We start from the raw sequence: 23,934 nt of genomic DNA, 5'->3' as shown, positions 1-23,934 counted from the left end.
TACGTGCCAAGTCTGAGCAGGAGATCTCCAGAGACAGAACAAAAGCCCAGGTCAAGCTGGTCTCAACCCTGACAGCAAGGAGGAGCTGTACTTAATCCCCAACAAATTCAAGGCTAGGCAAAGTCTGGGTTAACCTGTATTATTTCACAGTACATGCTAGAGTCTCCCTTTTTTTGAGGGCAGAGGAAGGTTTGGAAGATGAGGGTGTGAGTAATCTAATGCTTTAGCTACATGTTGTTAAATACCTAGATGAAGCACGTTGCCAAAATAAGAGAAGATTTATGCCAACAAACAAGGTAAAGTGGGTCCATCCAATATCAGCCTGTGCACCGGCCTGCTCTCCCGCCACAGTACACACCGGCCCCCTGACGATTTCCTAACACACTTTACCTAACCTTGCAGTGCCCTGGCTGGGTTACTCCCACATTACTCCCATTAATGTCTGGAGGAAAGCCAGTTGTAGCCTTTGGCAATTCCCAAGCTAAAGTTCAGGTGCCTTGATGCCACCCACTGAGAGGCGACGCTGCAGTAAACCTTGTATGCTTGCACCAAGGTCCGACTTCACAGCCTGGTCAAAAGAAGACCGTTTTACCCAGCTGCTTGAATTCAGGTTGATACTGCTGTGAGACAAGCCACCCGAAGGAAACGGCACCCAGGAACTGAGAGAAACTCGAGCCAGGCTGTAGGAGCTAAGAGGGCCTGTAACTCCCATGGGATGCCTGGCTGAGCATTTGCGCAAGCGCTCCACTGAACTTGCGCCAGCTGCTTACCTCCACCTCGTGCAAGCGAGGATGTAATAAAACCCCTCGTGACTAATTCTTGAGAACCAAGAGGAGATGCTGACCTGAGACCTAGAAACTGATAGCCACAGGCAGACCATCCTACTGCTTTACGGGAGCCAAGCTGTGCAGAACTATTCCTATGAAGTACTGGTAGGTAATTACAGCATTTTCGACAGCTTAGCATCTGGCAGGCTCACAGCACAGACTCCCGCATCTTCCTCCTTTCTGCTCACCAGCGCTCCTCCTCCCCAGCCCCAGCTCACAACTGCGGCCTCGCTCCCTCGTTTGGGGCTATTTCCTTCCATACAGTCACAGCTACTGCCAACTTTCAATTTCATAGTAGCAGTAATAGAAAATTAGGACTGGATTCATTTCTCTTGTTCAAAGTTTCTCTGATGCCCCCAGCTTTCAGACCAAGGTGAGGTTTTGATACATAGTTATGACAAACCTTTCAGGAGGAGGAAGATAATCATATGCCACCTGGGTTACTGCAGAATTCAATTTACTTTGCAGCATGCTTTATGCCGGTCTGTAGCTATTAAGGCAGAGAGTTTCCAGCGGAGGAGCGTGCAGCAATGCACAGCTAAATTGCTTTCTCGGCGTTCCCCAGGAGCTTCGAGCCCCCCGCACTCCTGCGCCAGGAACAGCAGCCTCGCACATTGCCCCGGGGCCATCCCCCCCTGGAGCCCTCTCCCCACCTCTCAGGGTGCCAGGCTTAAAGTCAGAGACAGCTTGCAGGAACATATTATTTGGTATTAGCTCATCTTTGTCGCACAAACTTCGACCCACTTGTAAACACACTAAACCTTTTCCTCTTACCTGGCCAGGCAGAACTGCCCACTCATTTCCCCCTGCCCGCCGTCAATCTGTCTCCAGATTGATCCAGGACCAGAGAGAATTTAGAATACGATCTTCAGGCAAAGAAACATGGAGGGAACTCCCTCCTGGTTTTGTTTCGGGGTTCTTTAATAGGGACAATTATCTTCCTTAAAATTAGTTGCACCGTTCCTCCCTAAGATGGTTTTCAGCGTATAGTAACCAGCGCATAATTTTTTCAAGCTACCCTAGAAAGACAGCACAGTCAGACAGACATAAGTACCCACACGTGTTGCAAGACAGCCAGAGACAAAGATTCTTAAAGCACGAGATAAAGATGACAAAATAAGAAAATAGCTCTTAAGGTAAGTCACCCCTGCTGGAAAGTACCGCATCGCTGGTGCGTGATTGCGTTCCTACCTGGGAAGCGGCAAAGCCATCACCTCCATGCTCTGAGCGGACTGCTTCCCATCAAAATAAAGCAGGTTGTCCTTTCAGGAAGGGGAAAAAAAAAAAAAAAGTTACAAAATTAGCAGGATTACCATCTAAAGCAGTTACAAAATTAGCAAGATTACCATCTAAAGCACAGATCCAATTTAGAAAGAGGCCTGTTATCTGAGCAGTTTCACTCATAGATAAATGTGTCTCTCTCATATACAGGTTTCCCACACAGCTGAGAACACATGGAACACCTGCATTCACTCTTGAATAGGTATTAACCAAAAAGGTATATTTAGCTTAAACTGAAAGTTCATCATATCTGTAATGTTTTTACAGAGTATTTTCTTGAACAGTTAAAAGTCAAAGAAAATGCAATCCCTATTTATAAGGGGCCAGTTATAGTTTAAATATGATTTTTTAAAATTAAAGTTTTTAAATTAGTTTTTTTTTTTTTTTTTTTTTTTTTTTTTTTTTTTTTTTTTTTAGAAACAGATGAAACATACTCAGGACTGAAAAGTAACAGCAAAAGGACTAGTACTGAAGCTTGGCTGGTGATTTAGGAATTAAGCCTAGAGACTACCTTTGAGGAGGGCTACTGTTCCCCCCGCCCCAGGTTGCGTGTTCTAAATTGAAGGACAAAGTACCAAAATGTATCTTGACAATTCCTCCAATGTTACAAACTTTTTCAATAATAGGTAAATATAACATTCCTTTGTATAGGATATGTAGTTCCCTGAGAAATTAAAACCTCTCTGAACCAGCACCAGCTAACTTCACCAGCTAACATTGTTTTGTTAGCACAGAACTTATAACCATTCATTGCAAGGGGAAAAAAAAAAAAGCCAGCAGCACCACATAATTTGTTTACCATTAGTTACCATAGGCATTTTTATTACATTAAAGCTTTAACATTTATCAGAATACTGGGTCAGGGAAGAGCAAAAGGGAGAATAACTTAAAAAAAAAAAAGCAGCCTTGCTGGGAACTAATGTTTAGAAAAATTAACCAACAGCAGAGTAGGAGCTTCCTGAAATATAAGTGTTGTACATTTATCTACAGGAAGAGATGAACCCTGGCAGTCTCAAAAGTTTTCAGTGTTGTTGAACAGTCCTTCAAAGTGAACATCATGAGAAAAACAAGCAAGCATTTTTTTACATTTATTTCTCTATCTCCCTTTTCTCCAGCACCATGACTTTCCAGAAAACGTCTTACTAGGACTTCTCAGATTCTCAGACTTTGCAAAGGTCAAGAAGCACAACTGTTCCTGAAAAAAGGCACACACCATTCCAGAATTCAATTTTGCACAGAAGACAATTAGTTGTCAAAGACTACGCCAAAATCCCAAAGTTTAAATGATTATGTTTTACGAAAAGGTAGGCTTTTCCCAGCAATCATTTCTTGCTATTAAGCATAACAATCTAGACAATTCAAGAATTTCCCAATACACTGATCATTAGAAAGTGTGTTGTGGAAGGATCCCCCATATACTTGTCATGTTTATTATCCCCTCCCTAGCCACCTGCATCTGGCTAAGGGAAATCCAAGTAGCCCAACATGACAATTTTATCTTAGTATCCAAAAAGGAAGTTTTAATTGATAAGCCAGTAGTGGTAAATAAATAAAGCAATAGTTACTACATTATTCATCCCCAACTCCCACACTACTAGTGGTCACAGTCTGAAAAACCTTGGCTGACCATAATTAAAAGAAAAATAGGAATATACATAAAACCAGCTGTCTTAGACAGCATTTTTATTAAAAATGGATACACAGAGACATAGCAGCATTTACAATAAAGAGTTTTTAAAAAGGCATCAAGTTGTAAGCCAACCATTTGAAAAAGAGGCTTTGAAATGTTGCCTTCCACAGCACTTTTTGCCCATTTGTCAACAGATAACAGTATGACTGCAGATTATCCAAAGGACAAACAGGCACAGTAACTAATCAAGCCCTTTTTCTGAACAGTTGGTCACATCAAGCATCACCCTCCATAGCAGCATTTGGAGCACTCTTCGGTGTTCTTTAAGTGGCTGGTGTACTTGATCCATTTCTTTAAAATATTTTAATGTTCAATAAAAATATTTCAAATAGAAAAATTCTTCTGTCCCAAAAAAAGTAAAGTTTCCTTTTCAGATTCCATAAAAGTTTATGAACTTCACCGGCAGCATTTCTGTAATGGAGCAGGAGTTAGAACCAGCAGAACAGGCACTTCAGCAAAATTGTCTGTCAACTGTTTCTATAGTCATATTGGCTTCAGTCCAGAAGACTGTTTCTTACTACTTTGTGGTGGTGTAAGGACACCAGTGGGGAAAGGTGAAGTCCTATTTTGCTCAGCCAATATGGCTTGTTTTGCTTGAGCTTTGTCCTGAAAGCACAGGAAAAGGAGGAAAAAAAAAAATATCTTTACGTTGGTACATCTATGCAATAGATCAATATAATTCAGTGTCTTATAACTTGATAGATTGCTAATCTGGAAATGCATATCTGTATCTAACCCCCCAACAGTAACTGATACATCATGCAGTACATAATAGTTAGTGAACACAAACCCCCAAGAAATCAGTATTAACTTTTGGAATCTGATGATCAGCATTATGGTACTTGTATCTTCAATAAAGCAAAATTCAGAAGCAACTGAAGAGGAAGAACTTTCACTTCTACTACAATTAAATAACCTAAATAGAAAAAAAGCCCAATAGCTTAGATTAACTACAATTTGTTGGACAAGATTTTGATCCTCTGTGCGTTCTTTGTGCTAAAAACCACTCTTGCTCAACTTCTTGTCAACCACTGCTGTCACATAACAGTCCCACAAGATCAGTCTCAAGTGATCAGTCTTTATTTTCTTTTTCATCAGACAAGGTTGTATTGCCTGTATTTCCTATAGAGAAAGGTCTAACATCCAATATTTGAAGTATCCCAAAGGGTAGAAATATGCTTCTGATTACTAGGGAATTACTTGCCATTTGAGATGAGAGGCTTAAGTCAACATCACCTTTTTAAACTAATTGAACAAGTCAGTCCCAAGACAAGTCTCTGTCCCAAGAGGTTTGGAACTGGAGTACAACCTTATGCCTTTTATCATCTGAATACACTCAGTCTCAATCTGATAATGCTTCACTTAAGTTTACTATATGTTCTAACCAAAGAAGAAACAAGATTTAGAAGATTTTACAGACAGATTTTGTCTTCATTATGCACATACATACCAGCAAATCCAAGCTGTTTATGTGCGTCTGTATATTGTGCAAGTCTTCAGGAGCTATACCTCTAAAGTGTTTGAGTTTGGAGCTTCCTACTTCCCTTATAGCCATTGCAAACGGAACCATCCATTTTACACATTCCTCTATCTCACACCATTCGTAACCTGGAAGACATATATGCTTATCTACCTGAATGAAGACTTAATGTTTGTAAACATATTAGACTTAGTTTATAAATGCCAATACCTGAAACTTTCTGCATCAGCTCAGATGAGGAGAAATGATACAAAGCAGAAGCTGCAAGTACTCCATATGTATATTCCAAGCAGCCAATATCCAGCACACAGAGATCCAAGAGCTACAGGACAACAGATGCTTAATAAGTCTATCACAAGACCACTTTTTTTTCCCAGGTGACATAGCATTTGAAGGAAGAAATCAGTCTTACCTCTGCTATTTGTACAAATATTTGCTGTGGATATTGTGGCAGCAATACCTCATAAAGCTCATTTAAGTATGCAACTTGCATGTAAATGTTTAGCCATGATACAACTGTCAGTGGATTTAAGTTCCAATTAAGAGCCTGAAAGAGTAGACATGCACAAGACTTCAGTATTAATAAAGAGTTCCTAACTTAAACCATGCAACTTTATTTACTCCAGATCAGAAGCTGTAATTCCAGGTGGTCAAGGCATCTTTGAAACATGCAAATCTATCCTCTCCTGTACCTCCTCCTGCTGATAGGGTGGGGGAACAATTCATTTTGTTAATACGCACAGACTGGTGGATGCTTTAAATCACTTGTTACCTAGAGAACACTATATTCTAATTAGAAAGAGAAATTGTGCCTCTTAGCAGCACATAAGATTAACTGAGGCTCTCTGCTTTTAGTCTGATTATGCTATACGTTTTTAAAAACTAAAGTAGAACTAATTCGACTTTGAAATATTACCTTCATAATGATCAATTCCATACTGAGGATTTCATCTTCTGTACAAGCTCCATCTGTAACATAGGCAAACTGGTGCAACTTTGGTGGATAAATTTCCTGAAAGATACGAGATCAAGTATTTAATTTGTGGGATAGGTTGTAACTAGGCTCACATGCTTAAAAGAAAGAAGGAAAAAAAGAAAAAAAGAAAAGAACAATCCACCACTACTTCAGCATTTCAAAACAGAGGGGAAAAAAAAAAGAAAAAAGAACTAACCCCTCATCATTACTTATGGTGTTCTCTTCTGCCTTTAATATACACAGAGTTCTTGTTCAACCTTCGTGCTCATAGCCTTCACCTTTAATGGATCAGTACAACATGTATTATGTTTGACTACAGCACCACTGAGATGGTACCATAATTGACATCAAGATTTTTTTACACATCCTAAAGAAAAGGCCTTTTATCCCTTGCTTGAGAAGAACAGATTGAAGAATAGCCCTCTTAAAAGACAAACAGTAAGAACTTAAAAAGCACTATGTATTTTAATAGTTCAATTTGTTCCAGTAAATAAAGAATAGCTCAGACTATCATCCAGTAGGTACTCCACTGACAACGGAATTGCAACAAGTGGTCTCTGTATACAGCAGCCAGCCAAAAAACTCCTTTAGCAACTGCAGTTAAAAACTTTAGATTTATTCTAACACTGAAAAGACTACCCTTTTAAGAGATACATGGTGATGTTACCTAGTCTTAATTTTAGCCACTTTTGAAAAGAAAAAAAAGCATTTTTTTTCCCGTCTCTCAGCTGAAAAGTCACAGCAAACTCCATAAAGAATGCCAAAATGCATCTAGTGTACAATAAGTGTACCGTCTGTCCATTCACATTTTTATGTTTAAGTAAAGCTGGAGATACTTACCTCAAGCTTTGCTGCTATAAATAAAGAAGAGATACCAATAAGCTGCAATAGTGTTTTTACAACATTCTGTTGTGTTGCCATAAACCGATCAAAGAAATCTTGTGCTAAATAAAAAGTTTCTCTATGAAGCTTGTAGACTTCACAAACCTGGAGAGACATCAGAGATTACAAAGGTCAAGAACAGTGTTATAGAGTCAAAAACAGATGCTACAGATGTATTAGAAAAAGCACAAGAGCTAGACAAATTTCATATTGGCTTTCTGCTTCACTGCTATTGCGAAGTAACATGCTAACTAAGAGCATGAGTTAAACAGTTTCCTTTGACACAAGACAACTGCCACTACAGTAACTCCCCCCCGCCCCCCCCCCCCCCCCCCCCCCAAGAAAAAAAAAAAAGAGATCAGAGTGAAAACCCTTTTAGGAAATGCAAGCACATGTTCTAACAATGTCAGAACACCAGTTCCTCATTTTTGCAAAGCTGCATCATTCCAACACCTCAAAAGAGAAAATCCTCACAAACACTTCAGAATTAAGAACAAAGACTATGCCACCAAGTCAGCCAAACGGCAAAAAAAGACTCATATACAGACAGCAGAGTTGTAGTACATTCCACCTGCCAATAACAGACAGAGAGGTTGTGAGATGCATCTGGTCTCTAAGCCACCACAACCTTCCTTTTTACAGTGACTTTCATAATCATTTGCGCAGCTTTTATCTGCAATGTGACCTTAAAAAGCTTACATCGTGGAGCTTTAGGGACAAATCGATTATTATGCACTATCAATCTAAATGAATATCAGAATATATTGTCAGTTTGTACACTATCAACTCAATCTATTATATATTCTTTTTTAAAGTTTGGTGCCATTAATTGACAAACTTTAAGATAAAGACAAGTGTCTAGTGCTAAATGTGCTATGCAAAGATCATGAAATGTACTCATGACAGTTATTAATGTGCTTCAACAAAAGCACACTTGAAATACTCACAAGCATGGACGCTTACCTCCATTAGCCAGTCTAGAAGAATTGTTCTCATTTTAGGTTGCAGGAGAGGGTGCCTTTGCATGTAAAGTTTATCCCTCACATACATCTCTTCTTTGTTTATCATGTTTTTCCATACGTCTTCTCTGTTTGCCCAGCTAAGACAGATCAATGTTTAGTCTCGAATCATAAGGCAAAAGGCATGCAGACAAGCAGCAGCAAAGTAGCACACTTACCCTAGAACTGGTAATGGTGAAGCTCTAGTTGGAACGACACTTAGATGTATAAAGTGAGAGTAATCAACACCAACTGGATCATCATCTTTATCCGGAGTAGGAATCAGCATATGGGCATTTTTGTGAACATTATTCCAGGATGGCTGTTAAATGAAATACAGGACTTTACACGCTGTGCCTTTTAAAATAATCATTTTAGCTATAAATAGACGACAAGACTTGGCAAGAAACTATGACAGAAACCATGATTACCGCTTTAAACTGCACAGAATCTCACAGAATCGGAAGGGACCTCTGTAGGTCATTTTGTCCAACCCGCCTGCTCAAGCAGGGCCACCTAGAGCCAGCGGCCCAGGAACATGTCTGGATGGCTTTTGAGTATCTCTAAGGATGGAGGCTCCACAACCTCTTTGGGCAACATGGGCCAGTGCTTATTCACCCTCACGCTAAAAAAAGTGGTTCTGGGTGTTCAGAGGGAACCTCCTGTGCTTCAGTTTGTGTTCACCTCCTCTTGTCTCATCACTGGGCATCACTGAAAAGAACCTTGCTCCATCTTCTTTACATTGTCCCTTCATGTATTTATATACATTGATACCATCTCCCCGAGCCTTCTTTTCTCCAGGCTAAACAGTCCCAGCTCCCTCAGCCTTTCCTTATAGGAGAGATGCCCTGGTACCTTAATCATCTTAGTGAACCTTTGCTGGACTCTTTCCAGTATGTTCAAGTCTCTCTTGCACTAGGGAGCCCAGAACTGGACACAGTACTCCAGGTGTAGCCTCTCCAGTGCTGAGTAGAGAGGTGTTGCTTATTGTCACAGTAGAGAAAGTTTGCAACTAAAGCTGAAGAACATTTACCCTGTTCTCCTTTTGAAGGATCACAACTGTTTCATGGAAGAATATCCAAGTCAGAGTCTCCTGTTGTCATGTTACCTTTTGTTTTGACCAAAAAGATTTTGCATGAAAGCAAAATGCTTGCCTTCAGGTAAAGAATAAGCAGACAGAACTTTAAAACCCAATTTGTGATTATAATTATACAAATACAAGGTCAGAATTTCTGGTAAGGAATACATAGATGCAACGCCTAAAGTTGTGATTCCATGCAAAGCAACCTTGACAATGAACACAGCAAGAGAGTAGTTTATAGAATTTTTCTTACCCATTCATCGTGCAGTGCTAAGATGAAAAAAAACAAAGCACTTATGATCCAATTGTTTTCAGAATGAAGCAAGTACATGTTAAGCAACTGCCATGAAAGTATCAAGTTGACCATTTCATATACAGAATTTTGCCAAAGTCTGCAAGCATCAGACATCCAACATTTCACTCATCATATCCTTTTACTTCTATTTGGACCAGAACTTAAGTTTAGGTTTACTTTTCTCCTGGCTAACTGTTAAACAAGATCTTGGTGTACGCTTCACACAGTTCCCCAGGAAAATACTACCTGTTTTATTTTGCAGTAGAATACAAAGCCAGCCCCATGTCATCATGTCTAAGCAAATTAAAATTTGGTATTTCTGCCTAACAGTGAAGTTAGCCATCTTGCTGCAAACTGATCTGTTCTCTGCAGCACTAAAAGGACAGAACGCGGTAACAAGATTCTTCATGTACTTAAAAAAAATTAAAAAAAAAATCAGAAGAATCATTAGGTGCTAACAAGTAAAATGCTCTACAGGAAATTTGCCTTTCACAAATAAGCTTCCACACCTGATTTTTGCCCTATCCTTGCTACAAATGACATCACTTTCCAGCAAAATGGCTACCTCCTAGCACCAGCTTCAGAAACAGAAACCACTAACTTGATGAAACCAAAAGCACATTTCTCAGTTCGCTCACAGCTAAGACTGCATTGTACTTTGAGTTACTGACACACAGATGGGTAGATTTTCTTCTTGGAGTTCTACATGCAAATCTAGCATAGCTACATACCCAGCCATGCCACGATTTAATTTGGGTGGGGGAAAGCAAAAAGAGGGAATAGTATCTTTATCTTAAAAATTACAGATTCCTTATGAACTGAAAGTTTGTATAAAAGTGTCACATCAGCATTGCTTTAAGTTAATTTTTGTCCTCCCTCAAAACTAGACTTTAGTCACACTTTGTCCTCCAAACTGGATGGCAAGCCCAGCTGCCAACAGCCTTTGGAGAAGTGCTGATTTATCAGTTAATCAGCAAATCAACAGAAAGGCAGTAGATTATATAACATATATTTAAAGGTGCCTACTACACCAGCAGCTTCTGAAGGACAAGGGATCTGCTCCAGAAAGTCCTCAACCAAAGCAGGTACCTCGCATACTATATGTCAGCAACACTGACAATTGATTTAGGAGATTTCACCACTCCCAATCTTCTATATGGAAATATAAATCAAGGGTCAAGAGCCTCTTCCATGTTTTGAGAAGAGGTGAAAACAAAGGTTTTGACTAGGTAATGTCGCTCACCAAGAGGACTGGGGAAGAGACGCACACAACGGAAAAAGCATATAGCTTAGCTAGAGGCAAGAAGGAAACAAATGCATAGGGGCGTAGGGCCCTCAAAAGCAAGAAGCTACTGGGAAGGGAGACAGGAGTCTGAATTAGCGTAAGTGAGGGAACACCATAGCTCTGGCATGGACTCTGGCTGAGAGAATGAGCGTATTAATCAGACTCTTTAAAGCAGATTTAGCAAAACGTTCAACCAAAACTAAGAAACAATATCAAGAAACTGCATTACATCACACTAACTGTAAGGAAATAGGAGCCACCACTGAAAAAAGAAACAGTTTAAGGTGGGGAGGGTGTGAGGAAACCATGAAGAGCTTCCTTTGGGCTTGCACAGAGCAAATACAAGAGCAGGAAGCTGCCAGAAAGCGACAGATGTTACAGAGAATCTGTGCAGCCTCAGGGAGGAAATCCTACAGTCCTGGGAGGCAAATAGGAGCTGCAAGCCAAAAATCGGTGGGGAAAACTGCCTCTTGACATCTATGTGGAACCCAGCAAGAAATCTTGGTGACACCCACAGTAATATTCCAGATACAGGAATAGGATCTGTATCTCAGACCTGAGAACTAGATACACATCGGAGAAACTAAACTGAGGACACAAGAAGGCTCATTAAGGAGCACCAAGAAGGGCAGAAGGTAGGTGACCAAAGAAGTCCATCAGAGCAGTCAAGCCCATACAATTCCAAAGAAAAAACACCTAGCAGTTCAGAGGTTGAGTTGTGGTTTTTGGGGTGGTGGTTTTTTTTTTTTTTTTTTTTTTTAAGCTCAAATGTTCCCACACCTGAGTTTTCTGCAGCATGTCATCATTTACTGATATATCAAACATTCATTTAAACGGATCTTTTGGACATCCTTCAGGCATATAAGCCAGACACAAAATGGAGCAGGTAGCAACCATTGGGGTTATTGGTTACAGGCAGAGCCTTCAGTGAAGCAGCCACACCCAAGAACACAAGCTGCTGAGACACTCAAGCATCTAGACGTGAGCTGGGAGCCATCAGAACAAGCTTCCACAGACCCAGGGCGAGGAGAGCAGCAGGAAAGCAGAGGTAGAGGGTGACCCAGAACTGCATTCAAACAGCAAGGTCAGAGGATTTTCTGCATGGCAATCCAAGGCAGAGAAACAGGACAGGGATAGGCCTGTTTGTCTCATCCTAAAAAGCAGCACCCCATAACAGAGAGACATTAATACCAACTACTGGACTGCAGCCTTAGTTTGCGCATCAAAAATAGTAAGACCTATAAATCTAGCCATTTTTCACTCACAGGATGCATTAGTTTGAAGTATAGTAATTTTCTTTGCCATCAGAAAGGGATCCCAGAATTAATAAATAGGAGAGAGAAGAGCAACTCCCATTATTAAGTTGTTCCAATTCTTTCTGAATAGCATAGGCACTTCTACTGCTTTTAATTTTCTGAAGAGTCTGAATTTTGTCCTGCCCCAAATCTGGGCCAAGTCAAGCTCTCACACTGGATATAGTTTAACTTTATCTGTTTGTCTGAAGACTTGTAAGTCGTTTTTTGGTGTTTCTGTTTTGTTTTTTAAATTGGATCTTCCAAAGATAACCTAGACTAGTTAAAGAAACTTTTTGGAGGATATTTTCAAACCAGTTAGGTAGAACATTTTGACAACATTAAGACCGGATTCTGGAAAAGTGTCTAGTGATAAATTGATCAAAACTATTTCCTGAAAGTTTACTCCATCTTCTTTTCACCTGAAAACATTGGTTAGTTTCATCCAAAGAAACTGACTTGAGATTCCATTCTCCACTCTAGATGGAGGTGGCCATGTAATTTGTATCACAATTGCTTGGATGACTCTAATCTAGTTAGATGAATTTTGTTTTACACGGAGCCTTGGAAGTATATCCGTCCACAGAAAGCAGCCAGAATTAATATGAGATTTGCTAGCAGAATTACAGCAGTGCCAGTTCTCTAAAATCAAACACAGAATTTATGCAATATTCTGCTGTCACAAACCTGATGATATAGCCACCCTTTCATCACATAAAGGGTAACGGCATCCTAATTAAGAACTCAGGCCTTATGTTCAACAGAAGCAAACTAATGAATTGACTATGAAGATGCTATAAAGTGGGATGTGACTATGATATTTTGCCTTGTGCGTAAACTACTGTCAGTAAACAATTTATTTAATGTAGAAGTCATGTGGTATAGGCTGCAGTGGATTTATAGCTACTTGCATTTTAGAATTGTTGTGCCTCAACAGAATAACTATCTCACTGGCTATCATACAAGCCGGCTATACTGCTGCTGGAACCGTAAACATATTCTCATTAGTGGCCCATGGCAATTTATATCAGAGAATAGCTTGTGTCACACCATAGACTGAAGAGCTGCTGCTGTGCAGCCAAATGTTAGCTTTTTTAAACAGATCTGTAACAATCTGGCTACTTTGTCACAACAAATAACCTTCCCTATGTAGGGACGGATATACAGGTACCCATTTTATTTATGGTTTACAGAATCAAAGGGCCAAATCCCACCAGTATCCTAAGCTTAACTTGAAAAATTCTCAAGTAAATAGTTTGGATGCCTACTGCCTAAATTATCCAAATTTTAATTTACCTATCATTCCAGAAGTAACATTGAACGGCCACCAGGCCAGGAACACAAAGAAGAACAAAAAATTCTAAGTCTTTATCTACTTTCAAAGTTGAAGGTCAATGTACATAAAATATATTTCAAGTTTCTTTTCACTGTCTTTATGGAAGAAGGTGAAATTGGGCCCCTGTTGAAGGTTTTTTAACACTACCTTACTATTATGCAATAAACATGCACAAGGAGCCCTTGCTCAGCTCAAACAGAATAAATCTTTTAGTGAAGGAGAGAGCTGTGGTGAAGGACAGGCAGCTCTTCCTTGTCAGAAGTGAGAAATTAGTTTAATATACTGCACAAAAGAAAGACAGAAGGGAAGGAGAGATCCCCTCATTAAATGCTCACCATTTGAGCCCTGCTTAATATGTTGACTGATAACTAGTATACGCAGTTGCAACAAGCAGAGGCCATTCCAAACAATGATGCCCATCTGTTATGGTAGCACTTTAGTCTTAGAACTTCCAGCTGCCACTTCTGGTTAGATGTGCCACATTATGCGTAGTCCCGCGTACCAAATGAGTACGGTCTGTACTCCCTGATCATGACTTTTGCAGCTTAAGTATCACCCTGCATGTGCATTAACAGGCTGAAGTCCTAGTGACGGTGACTGAGCAAGCACGTGTGTGCGTGCAAGAAAAAAAAAAAAAAAAGAGGGGAATAAACCTGTTTCAGAAAACAGGCTACTCTGTTTTATTTAGAGTGGGTATCTCAAGGTACAAAAGCATCATGCTTTCAATACCATATATCAACATAGCATCTGATACAGATACCAATAGCATCTCAGGTTCAAAGATTATAGGAAGGGCACTGAGGGAGCAAGAGGACACTACTAAAGTTAGTTTTGACTTTGTAACTCAGATCATTCTAAATGTCTTACTGAGAAAACTGGCAATGGTCACTACTAACCTCCACTGCAGGCCTGATTTCCACAGCTAAGCGACTTTACAGAAATTATCCCTTTGTTCTGCAGAGAAATGAAGCCTATTTTACTACCGCATTAGTATCTAGTATAAACTTCAAAGTTCTAATCAGGAACCTCGTACTCTCTGTCAGTCTGATAATGACACTTGTCAATAGGAATGGAGCTGATGGTGCAAGGAGCGGGGGATCTTTTATCTTTCCCAGGTGATACGTAAGTGGAGACACGACTGCAAAAAGAATCATCTCAGAAGATGATCCTGTTTGTATGCTTAAGTGTCTCGTGCTTTGGCCTGCAAAGTACGGCACATAAGCACATGACTGTGCTCTTGCAACTCTCTAGAGAAGTCAATCCAGAGTCTCTCCATGTAGGCCTAAATGCATATTAAGGCTTTTGTAAGGTGCACCCTTGCAGTCCCAGGACAGCTGGATATACTGAAGTATTAATGTGATGCTTTAGACCAACACAGGCCCCACCTCTTACAAAGACTCCAAAGCAACCTGTATGACCTGACGTGGTTTGCACTCTTCATCACCCAGGGCTGACAGTCCCCCTCGCCCATTGCTACACAGCACATGGTAGCTGTGTATCTGTTGCACCATGTTTGTAATCATTATGAGGTACTGCAAAGTAATAATAGGGTTCACTAAGATTACAGGAGCACGGTCTAAAGCCAAATGGATTACCTGGTTTTCGTATTGCTTTTTTCTAGTCATCTCCATTTTAGCAACTTCTTCATCAGGATCCTGTAAGAACTACAAAAAGCAAGATATAATTTCAGGTGTACAAACCGCAGGACAAGCGACCGCTAGCCACTGCGACACGCACCCCATCCCGCAGCATCCCGGCCCGCAGCAGACCACCGCCTGCCCCACACCCAGGCCGCCACATGGCCCCCAGCCCCCCAACAAAAGGAGGCGAGGGCCCGGCGGCCAAGCCCGGCGGCGGGGCAGGCGGTGGCCTGCGGGCACCAGGCAGGGCCGCCGGGCCGGCCCGGGCCCGCACTCACCGTGGCCACATCGGCCTTCCTCTTGCGGGCTCGCATGGCGCTCTCCGCACCCCCGTCCCCCTTGGCGGGAGCCTTCTCCTCCGCGCAGTCGCTGCCAAGAGAGGGGAAGCTGAGGGCGCCCCGGCCGCGGGGAGCCCACCCCGGGGCGCCTGACGGCGACCTCGGCCTACAGGGCCCCGCGCACGGCGGGGCCGGCGGACTCACCTCTCCCGGCGCATGGTGCCCGCCTGGGCCGGCTCGGGGCGAGCGGAGCGCCGTGCGGGGAGCGGCCGAGCAGGCCCGGGCCCCAGCCCCCACAAAGGGCCGCGGAGGCGCGGGCGCACGGCGCGGAAAGGGCGGCCGCAGCCCCGGGCCGGCCCCGCCGGCTCCCCCCGCCCCGCGGCCGGGCACCCCGGGAGGCGGCAGGGGCGCCCGCCGCCCCCTGCCCGCGCACTCGCTCACTCACCGCCGCGCCGGCCGCCCCGGACCCTCCCGGGCGAGAGCGGCGGGTGGGTGCCCGGCGGCGCTGGCGGGGCGCAGGGGCAGGGCGGGAGCGCGGCGCGGGCGGGCTCCGCTGGGCGCCTCCTGCCTCACGGCGCGGCCGCTCCCGTCCCTGCGCACAGCGCGGCCCGCGCCGAGCGGGACATTTAAACGCGGGGCGCGGGGCCGCCTCCCCGCTCGCCCGCCCGCCCGCACACGTGGCCCCGCGCGCAGCGGCGGGGGCCGGCGCGCGGGCGGGGCGGGGTCTGCGGGGGGCGCGGCGGGGCGCCGCCGGCCGTCGGCGGGCGCCGGGGGAGCGGCGCGGGGCGCCGCGGGGCGCGGGATCCCGCGCCGGGGCCGGCGGGGCGGGGCCGGGGCGGGGGCGGGGCCGGCGGCGGCGCCGACGCGGAAGCGGCAGCGGCAGCGGCAGCAGCGCGCGGGGCCGCCACAGGTGGAGGCCGCCGGGCTGGCGGCGGCGGGGGCAGGTGAGGGGAGCGGAGCTGAGGGGAGAGGAGGGGACGGGAGGGGAGGGTCCGCCCGCCCGCCCGCCCGCCCCGCCGGCGAGCGGGAACGGGGACGGGATCGGGATCGGGCCCGGCCTGCCCGCGGCAGGAGGCGGGCCGCCGCCATGGCGGGCCGGGGCCTGCCCGCCCCGCTGACCCGCTCCCTCCCTCCCTCCCTCCCTCCCCGCAGGGCATGCGGCTGCCCGGGCTGCGCGGGCGGCTGAAGGCGGCGGTCGTCGGGGTGGTGCACGTGGGAGCGCTGCCAGGTAAGCGGCGGCCGGGCAGGGCCAGCCGGCGGGACCGGGCCCTGCCGCCCTGCCGGCGGCGTCGCCCCCCAGCCCCGCGGCGGCCCCGGAGCAGAGCCCGCTCCGCTGGAAGGCTGTGCCTTCAGCCGCCGCTGCGGGCCCCCCGTGAAGGGCCCCGGGTTTGGGCATCGCCCCTTCCTGGAGGGAAAAGAGGCAGGAGACACCTCCATGTGGGGAGCTAGGCTGGGAAAACGAGGGTTTGGTTTTGGTGAGCTCTCCGCTGCCGTGAGGCGATGGTTATGAAATTACACAAACGAGCGCTGGGACAGGACAGATGTTGGGTAGAGCTCTCGCAGGTCCTGCGGGGCAGCAGGGAGCTCAGGCAACAGCAGGCAGGGCTTGTTCCACCCCGACCTCCTCATCCACCTTTCCGGGGGCTCAGGGGAGGCAGAGCCGGTTACAGCTGCTGACCTTCGCCTTGACAGGCTGGTGCCCGGAGTTCAATGTGCTCCACCTTGTCCCAGAAGCAGCCTCCAGGCACTACGGCCAGCTTTCCCCAGGCTGTCAGAGCAGACTATCCAACAAAGTTGTCAGAGGGCTCTTCTCAGTCCCCATTTCAGACTCTCAGTGCCTGGTTTTAGGAGCCCAAGTATCAGACTTTGGAGTTGATCTTAAGGAAAGTTCATTGAACTCCAGCAAAATCCACGCATGTTCATTTCTGCCATGAAGCACTTGTACAGGTACAATCAACCTTGCAGATTAGAGTTTAAGATAGGTTTAACTAATTTTAAATTGACTGCTGTTTAGCATAGGTATTCTGCAGACCTAAAGGTCAGTCTCACCATAGGTGGTATTGCGTGGAGCATCACTAATGCAGGATAAGCTATAATAAGTACAGGAATAGCAAGCTAAGAGCAGACCTGGTACAATAAGAGATTATAGCAGATATTCCTCATGTTTGTGAATTAGATTTAGGAGCTGAATGGTCACAGCAGATCTGTCAAGTTCAGCTAAGGAAAGAGATGCCACTAAAGCATGTCACAAGGAGATACAGCAGCCTTTTAGAAACATTACCCTGTTTCTCCCTATTTCAGTATCCCAATCCCTATAGTTATCCTGCCTGAAAGCTATTACTGTATGTGGTTTTGGTTTGTGCGTGCCCTGGGGTAAGCAGCGTTATTCTTACAGGGACACCAAGAAGTTCTCTTCCATTGACCCAGATCATTGACCAAGCTTGTCAAGAGGCAGAAGCTTACAAGGATGCTGGAGTTGTAAGTTTTGGTTTCCTTCTTTCTATGGCAGCATTTACACAAAGCTGCTTCTGCATAGCCAATATTTTAAACTGAGTCTATAATTCATCAAAAGCATCTTTGCTTTTGTTGTGATCAGCAGTGTAGAATCTAGTTGGAGGTCTGTAGCTAGCGATGTTCCCCGAGGGTCAGTACTGGATCCAGTCCGGTTCAACTTATGACCTGGATGAAGGGACAGAGTGTATGTACCCTCAGCCAGTTTGCTGACAATACAAAACTGGGAGGAGTGGCTGATACACCAGAAGGCTGTGCTGCTGTTCAGCGAGACCTGGACAGGCTAGAGACCTGGGCGGAGAGGAACCTAATGAAGTTCAACAAAGGCAAGTGTGGGGTCCTGCACTGAGGGAGGAACAACCCCATGCACCAGTACAGGTTAGGGGTTGACCTGCTGGAAAGCAGCTCTGCAGAGAAGGACCTGGGAGCCCTGGTAGACAACAAGTTACCCATGAGCCATCAATGTGCCCTTGTGGCCAAGGCCAATGATATCCTGGGGTGCATTAGGAAGAGTGTGGCCAGCAGGCCAAGGGACGTTATCCTGCCCCTTCACTCTGCCCTGGTGAGGCCACATCTGGAGTACTGTGTCCAGTTCTGGGCTCCCCAGTTCAAGATAGACAAGGAACTACTGGAGAGAGTCCAGCAGAGGGCTACGAAGATGATTAGCAAACTGGAGCATCTCTCTTATGAAGAAAGGCTGAGGGAGCTGGGTCTGTTTAGCCTGGAGGAGACTGAGAGGGGATCTTATCAACGCTTACAAATATCTTAGGGCAGCTGTCAGGAAGATGGGGCCAGACTCTTTTCAGTGATGCCCAGCAACAGGATAAGGGGCAATGGGCACAAACTGAAACAGAGTAAGTTCCATCTGAACATGAAGAAAAACTTCATTGCTTTGAGGGTGACAGAGCACTGGAACAGGCTGCCCGGAGAGGCTGTAGAGTCTCCTTCTCTGGAGATACTCAAAACCCACCTGGACACGATCCTCTGCAGCCTGCTCTAGGTGAACCTGCTTTAGCAGGGGAGTTGGACTAGATGATCTCCAGAGGTCCCTTCCAACCCCAGCCATTCTGTGATCTTAAACCACACACTTTAGGAAGATGTTTAAATCCACTTCTTTTATTTCAACATAGTAAGTAGGCCTTCTAGATTGCAAAAACTAAAGTAAGCATCACATGCACCCAAAACAGTTGAAAAAGCTTAGATTCCAATTGTGCAGTTCAAGTTGCTTAAGTTGGATTACCATCAATTTCGAAGAAACAAGTCAATTTAAGGTGAAAAAAAGACAAGGAAAGTTGACTGCAACACAGATGGTTGCTGGCATTCTAGGTATCTGGCTGTAGAATGCTTCATCATCCAGTCTGACAAGCCACTGTATTTTTAGCTCTGTACAACACTCTGGTTTCATGAAGTCATGGAGGAATGCCATGTGCACAGCTGAGGCACTGCATACATACCTCAGTCACTTGTAGGCTGCAGGATCACCCCACATTTGTGTTTGTACCAAAAGAGCACAGATTATTCAGGGACTAAAAAAAAAGCTCAGGCCCTTTTCTGCCCCCTTTAACCCTTCTGTTGTAGCCCCCTCACAGCAAGCATGCCTGCTTTGCACATCTAGAAAAGAAGGCCCAAAAGGCCAGTGTCAGCCAGAGGCAAGAAGAGGCAGGTACTACTGGCTGAATTGCTGTTGGACCTAAAGTGGTGTAGTAATCTTCATAGGTCAGTAGATTTTAACAGGGTGTATGTCCTTTTGAAAGGTCAGATATGTTTTAAACATTTCATTGCACCTTGTCTTCGGGTGTTGATGTGCTTTTTCTTTGACCTGCCTACAGTATTATGTACATTTTCTGGCATGGTAAGGTGATGTCCTAATGTCCAAGGTTTGAAAATATCTTAAATGAACAAGTAGTCATTGCTCTAAGCTTCTGTTTTCTGCAAAAATTTAATAACAAGCCAGTTGAAACCTTTTTAATGGCATAAATTAGAATGATACTTTACAGACTGAACAAAATTGAATATAAGAGCTTAGTCTAAATTATAGAAGGGGCAGAGCACTAGTAAGGCTAAATTAGGAAAGAATCCTGAGAACAGAATTGTTGAAAGGATAAACAGCAGTGCAGAAGAATGATGTTTACACAGGCGGGCTTCAGTGCCTATGAACCAGATGACCATGTGCAAGATGTCCACTCAGTTAGAATAATCTCTAACTGCAAGTTGTACAGAATGAGTAAGTTTTCTTCCTTTTCATGCCTGTTGAAAGAACAGGTGTGCAATAGCTCTGTATTCTGTGCTATGACTTTATATTTTGCCTTTACAGTTACTGTATCAACATGAGGTATAACGTGATTTGATCTACATCAGAAGAGTGACAAGTACTAGTCTCTGTCTTCCTGTGTTAAAGGAAGTGGTTACACAAGTGATCTGTAACTCTTGAAGCCATTGCCCTGCATTCCGGTGCTTGTTTACCCATTTCCCTTACGTACTAATTACACATTGAAACCTTTCGCAGCAGGGAGAAAACACCAAGTATACCTAAAGGTGAGGGAGTGTACAGGAGCAGTTACTTTCACTTTCATGCACAAAGCCAGAACAGTTTTACGATCAACTTTAAAATCAGTACTAACACAAAATTTTAATTTGGGTTTTATACTTATTGTCTTTTTAACAGTTGTAATAAATTCTGCTGTTCCAAGTCTTAACTCATTTACCTTTTCTCCTACTGCATTGCAGTCTCTGTACTTGAATTTTTAAGTATTTTTAAATATTTAAATATAAATAAAAATTTAAATATTTTTAAACCTACCTCTCAGGTAGACAGATGAGGTGAATGCAGTTGTTTCTCTACACATTTGGACAAATTCAGGACTTAAAGTTATGCTTAGTCCATTTCCAGTAGAAGTCACAAGAACATCAGTATACATTCCACACCAATCTTTATTCTAAAGGTCTGTACACAATAATGTTACAGCAATATGACAAACAAATCCTTTACTAATGCCATAAAGGTCAGAGATAATCAGGAGAGCTTCCATAAATATCAGTATGGTTGCCTAACACTTTCTGCAATTCACTTGTTCAGTTTTTCCTGGTACTTTAAGAGAAATGCAAGTTTTCGTGACAGATACTTCAGGAGCTTCCTGGCTTTTGCACAGCGATCACCACTCTGCCTAACTAGCTATCCTGCTTCTTTAATGGGAATATACTTAGGTTTCCCCCTCGGTACTCTGAGTGAGCCGTTAAGCTGTTTTTCTTGTGGAAGAAGAGCTGGAAACTTAAAGTTTTTTTCCACAGATGTTTCTACTGACAGTATTTCTAAATGCTGCCTGCCTACAGTAGCCTTTAAGAAGGTGTGTAACCATCTTGCTGCTACTGGATGTTTACATATTGTCTCAAGTTGCTTGAATTGGTGTTAACATTTAAAAATAAAGTATATGGTCTTGCTCACTCAGTATGCATTGCACTTGGAAGTAAATCCTAGTATATTCAGAAAAAGGTGACTTGTCTGGCACATTAGCAGCTTAACATAATAAATATGAAAGATTTGTGATATTAGAGCACAGTAATGAGAACAAGTGAGTGCTCAGTTAGGAAGCCATCTGTGCTCAAAATGTATATGCTTTGTACTTGTGTGCTGCTAAACAATGAAATTCCCTAGACAAGATTTTTATAAGCAGCAAGCTATGAGGCATTATGATCCCTCCAATTTGTATCTGCTTTTGTTTAAGAAAAATACAAAATATATATTTGAGTTAACTTTTATTCATTCTGTTCAGCCTGGGTAATGCTTACTTTGTAGCCAGAAAATAGAGCACAAGTTCCCTCTAATTTCATTGATATAGATCACTTTACTACTAGTTGCTGTTATTTAGCTGTAGCTACTTGAGTAGCTGACATTAAAGACAGTTAGAGATACACTAAGTAAAACTATTTCTTTTAAAAAAAAAAACAAACCCCAAATTATAAAGCTATGTTGAGTTACAAATATTATGGTGCTTCTTACCACATAAAATTTTAGGTTTGCTTCTTTTACCAGTGCTGTCTCTGGAGACGCATGCATTGCTGTTCTGATCCTCCTGACCCTTCTTTTGTCTTTGTACCTGGAACAGTAGTTGCTAGTACATCTTTTACATTGAAGTTTTTAAAAAAATAATTTTCAAGCCTATTACTTTTATAGCTACAATGATAGTTGGAATTCAAATTACTTAGAGTTTAATAACAGTTAAGACAGAAGAAACTAGTATTTCTGTATAGAAACATGTAGGTAGTTATCACTTGGAATACTGAGGTTAACATTTCAAATCTTGGCTATATTACAGTAGGAAAAAATAGCAGACAAACCTCCCTGCAACTACCTCCTATGGTATATGTGGGAGAACATAAAATACCTATTTACCTATATTAAGGCAGTAATCTCTTGCTCTGGAGGTAGAGTTTTTAAAGGAAATGCTAGGAAGCTGTGCCTAGACACAGCAAATAAATGCTCTACAAAGGTACCTGATTTCCTTTATAAGGGGCACATGACTGTGGTGGTGGGAAAGGCTGTAATTGTCTTAGTGCACACCTGAGCCTATATAATAATGGGTATGGTGCAAAAAAACCTTTTCTTCTGTAGGAAAGAATAATTAGTTTAAGCTTGCAAAGGTTTGTATTAGTATGTATGTGTTTGTAGGTAAAGCCTTTCTGTTCAGGGAAACACTGGGGTTAAAGTTGCCCTTGGTAAAAGCTATATTAGGTAGATGGTGAGTTAAAGTTTGTATGATTGTTATACCTGTTGTGGTTTGTAGTGTTGTGACTATTTTTGAGGCTTGTCTGCTGTGATATATGTGTGTGTGGCTGAAGTGTTTTAAGAGGTCATTTCTGTAAGTGGAATAAAGCTAAGGAAGTTATTTTTCTATATAATCAGAGCACTATTTAAATGACCTGTTTTCCAGTAGCTAGCTGTGATACAAGAGGTATTTTGCACATATGTAGCACTTCAGAAGTCATTCAAAGTAAAAAGGAAATATGTTGTTTGAGAATTACTTATAATAAGGCTATTATATATAAGCAACACTTAAATCATCTTAATATTCAATGGAAAAAGAGCACAAAAGATATTTGCTAGAGTTTTATCTCATACTATCCAAATAAATTCTGCTTTGGAGGTTGTAATATAGTAGCTGTTCCTATAGACTTCTAAACTATAAGCTTAAGTTCCAAGAATTTAGCATAACTGTTTTCTTTCCACCATTTTAATTAGCTGTCTGATAGTACTGAAGTCTGTTTTATATACATATCAATTCAGTAAACACAGAAATCTGTGGTGTTAAATTTTTATATAAAATATGAAAGAAAGCTTTGAGTTAATGCATCTGTAATTCAGCTCTCTGTATTGCAGAACATATGTTGTTCTTTTTTAATTAAACAAAACATAATATGCAAAAGAACATAGTCTGTTGGATGGTACCAGAAGAATAACACATTATTAAAATAATAACAAAAATATTCATTGTAACTGTGGACCTTGAAACCACAGGAAGAGATAACTGCTGAAAAGTGAATATAATAAGTTTAAGGCAGAAGAGAGAAACGTTGGAATCTTCCCATATGCTGACATTTTGAACTAGAATTCAATCAGATACTTTTTATGCACAATAGTATAGCCAGAGTTTTTAATTAATTTTTAAATGAATTAATTCATTAATGTATCTAATGGAATAATTTGCTTTATGCAAATCCTGAGCTGTAGAAGTAGTAGCAACTCAGGGAAATCTGTTTCATTGTGGAATTCCTGTGGAATTCTGCCAGCCTTTTCTCCTGCTTTTTTGGCTACTAGCATGGCTCTTCAGGAACCGAGTATCTGAAGCCCCATTCCCAGACACCTTTCTTTCTGCATGTCCTATTGGGATTGATTCTTGACTGCCTGAAAGCCTGGGGCTTCTGGTTTGCAGATCCTAGCTCCTTGCCCTTATGATAAGCTTGGAGTTTCCCAGATATACAGGTTTTGGTGAAGCCTGCCAAGTAGAGCATTCTTGAGCCAAGACCAAGGGCTTCCAGGTTTTGTGGCCTCACGGAGGGTGAGGGTTCGTTGCATTTTTTGAGTTTG

At 43.1% G+C, this 23,934-nt stretch overlaps 2 protein-coding genes across 5 annotated transcripts in view; one reads left to right on the top strand and one right to left on the bottom strand.

The window, feature by feature from the left end:
• Window positions 1-2,976: 2,976 nt before the first annotated feature.
• Window positions 2,977-15,632, bottom strand: CCNE1 (cyclin E1). Its single transcript, XM_082319358.1, has 11 exons — window positions 15,546-15,632; window positions 15,342-15,432; window positions 15,019-15,087; window positions 8,314-8,456; window positions 8,100-8,235; window positions 7,095-7,241; window positions 6,195-6,290; window positions 5,691-5,825; window positions 5,489-5,600; window positions 5,249-5,406; window positions 2,977-4,404 (listed from the first exon to the last, which is right to left on the bottom strand). Exons 1-11 carry the CDS (start codon window positions 15,557-15,559, stop codon window positions 4,282-4,284), a joined length of 1,224 nt encoding a protein of 407 aa, XP_082175484.1. The 5' UTR covers window positions 15,560-15,632; the 3' UTR covers window positions 2,977-4,281.
• Window positions 15,633-16,199: 567 nt separating this feature from the next.
• Window positions 16,200-23,934, top strand: part of LOC309594456 (uncharacterized protein F13E9.13, mitochondrial-like) — a 55,895-nt gene continuing 48,160 nt past the window's right edge. For 3 of the 4 annotated variants that reach the window (XM_082320284.1, XM_082320282.1, XM_082320283.1), the window contains exons 1-3: window positions 16,208-16,285; window positions 16,494-16,569; window positions 17,737-17,819. In XM_082320284.1, coding sequence (XP_082176410.1) covers window positions 16,497-16,569; window positions 17,737-17,819 — 156 coding nt within the window. In that variant the 5' untranslated portion in view covers window positions 16,208-16,285; window positions 16,494-16,496. Of the gene's footprint in view, window positions 16,286-16,493; window positions 16,570-17,736; window positions 17,820-23,934 lie in introns of all 4 variants that reach the window. The other variant, XM_082320285.1, reaches the window with a different exon arrangement.

Source organism: Platalea leucorodia, assembly GCF_965183815.1.
Source record: "Platalea leucorodia genome assembly, chromosome: 8".
NCBI classification, from domain to species: Eukaryota; Metazoa; Chordata; class Aves; order Pelecaniformes; family Threskiornithidae; genus Platalea; species Platalea leucorodia.
The sequence above is the reverse complement of the archived record's forward strand: the minus strand, read 5'-3'. Positions and strand labels throughout refer to the sequence as shown.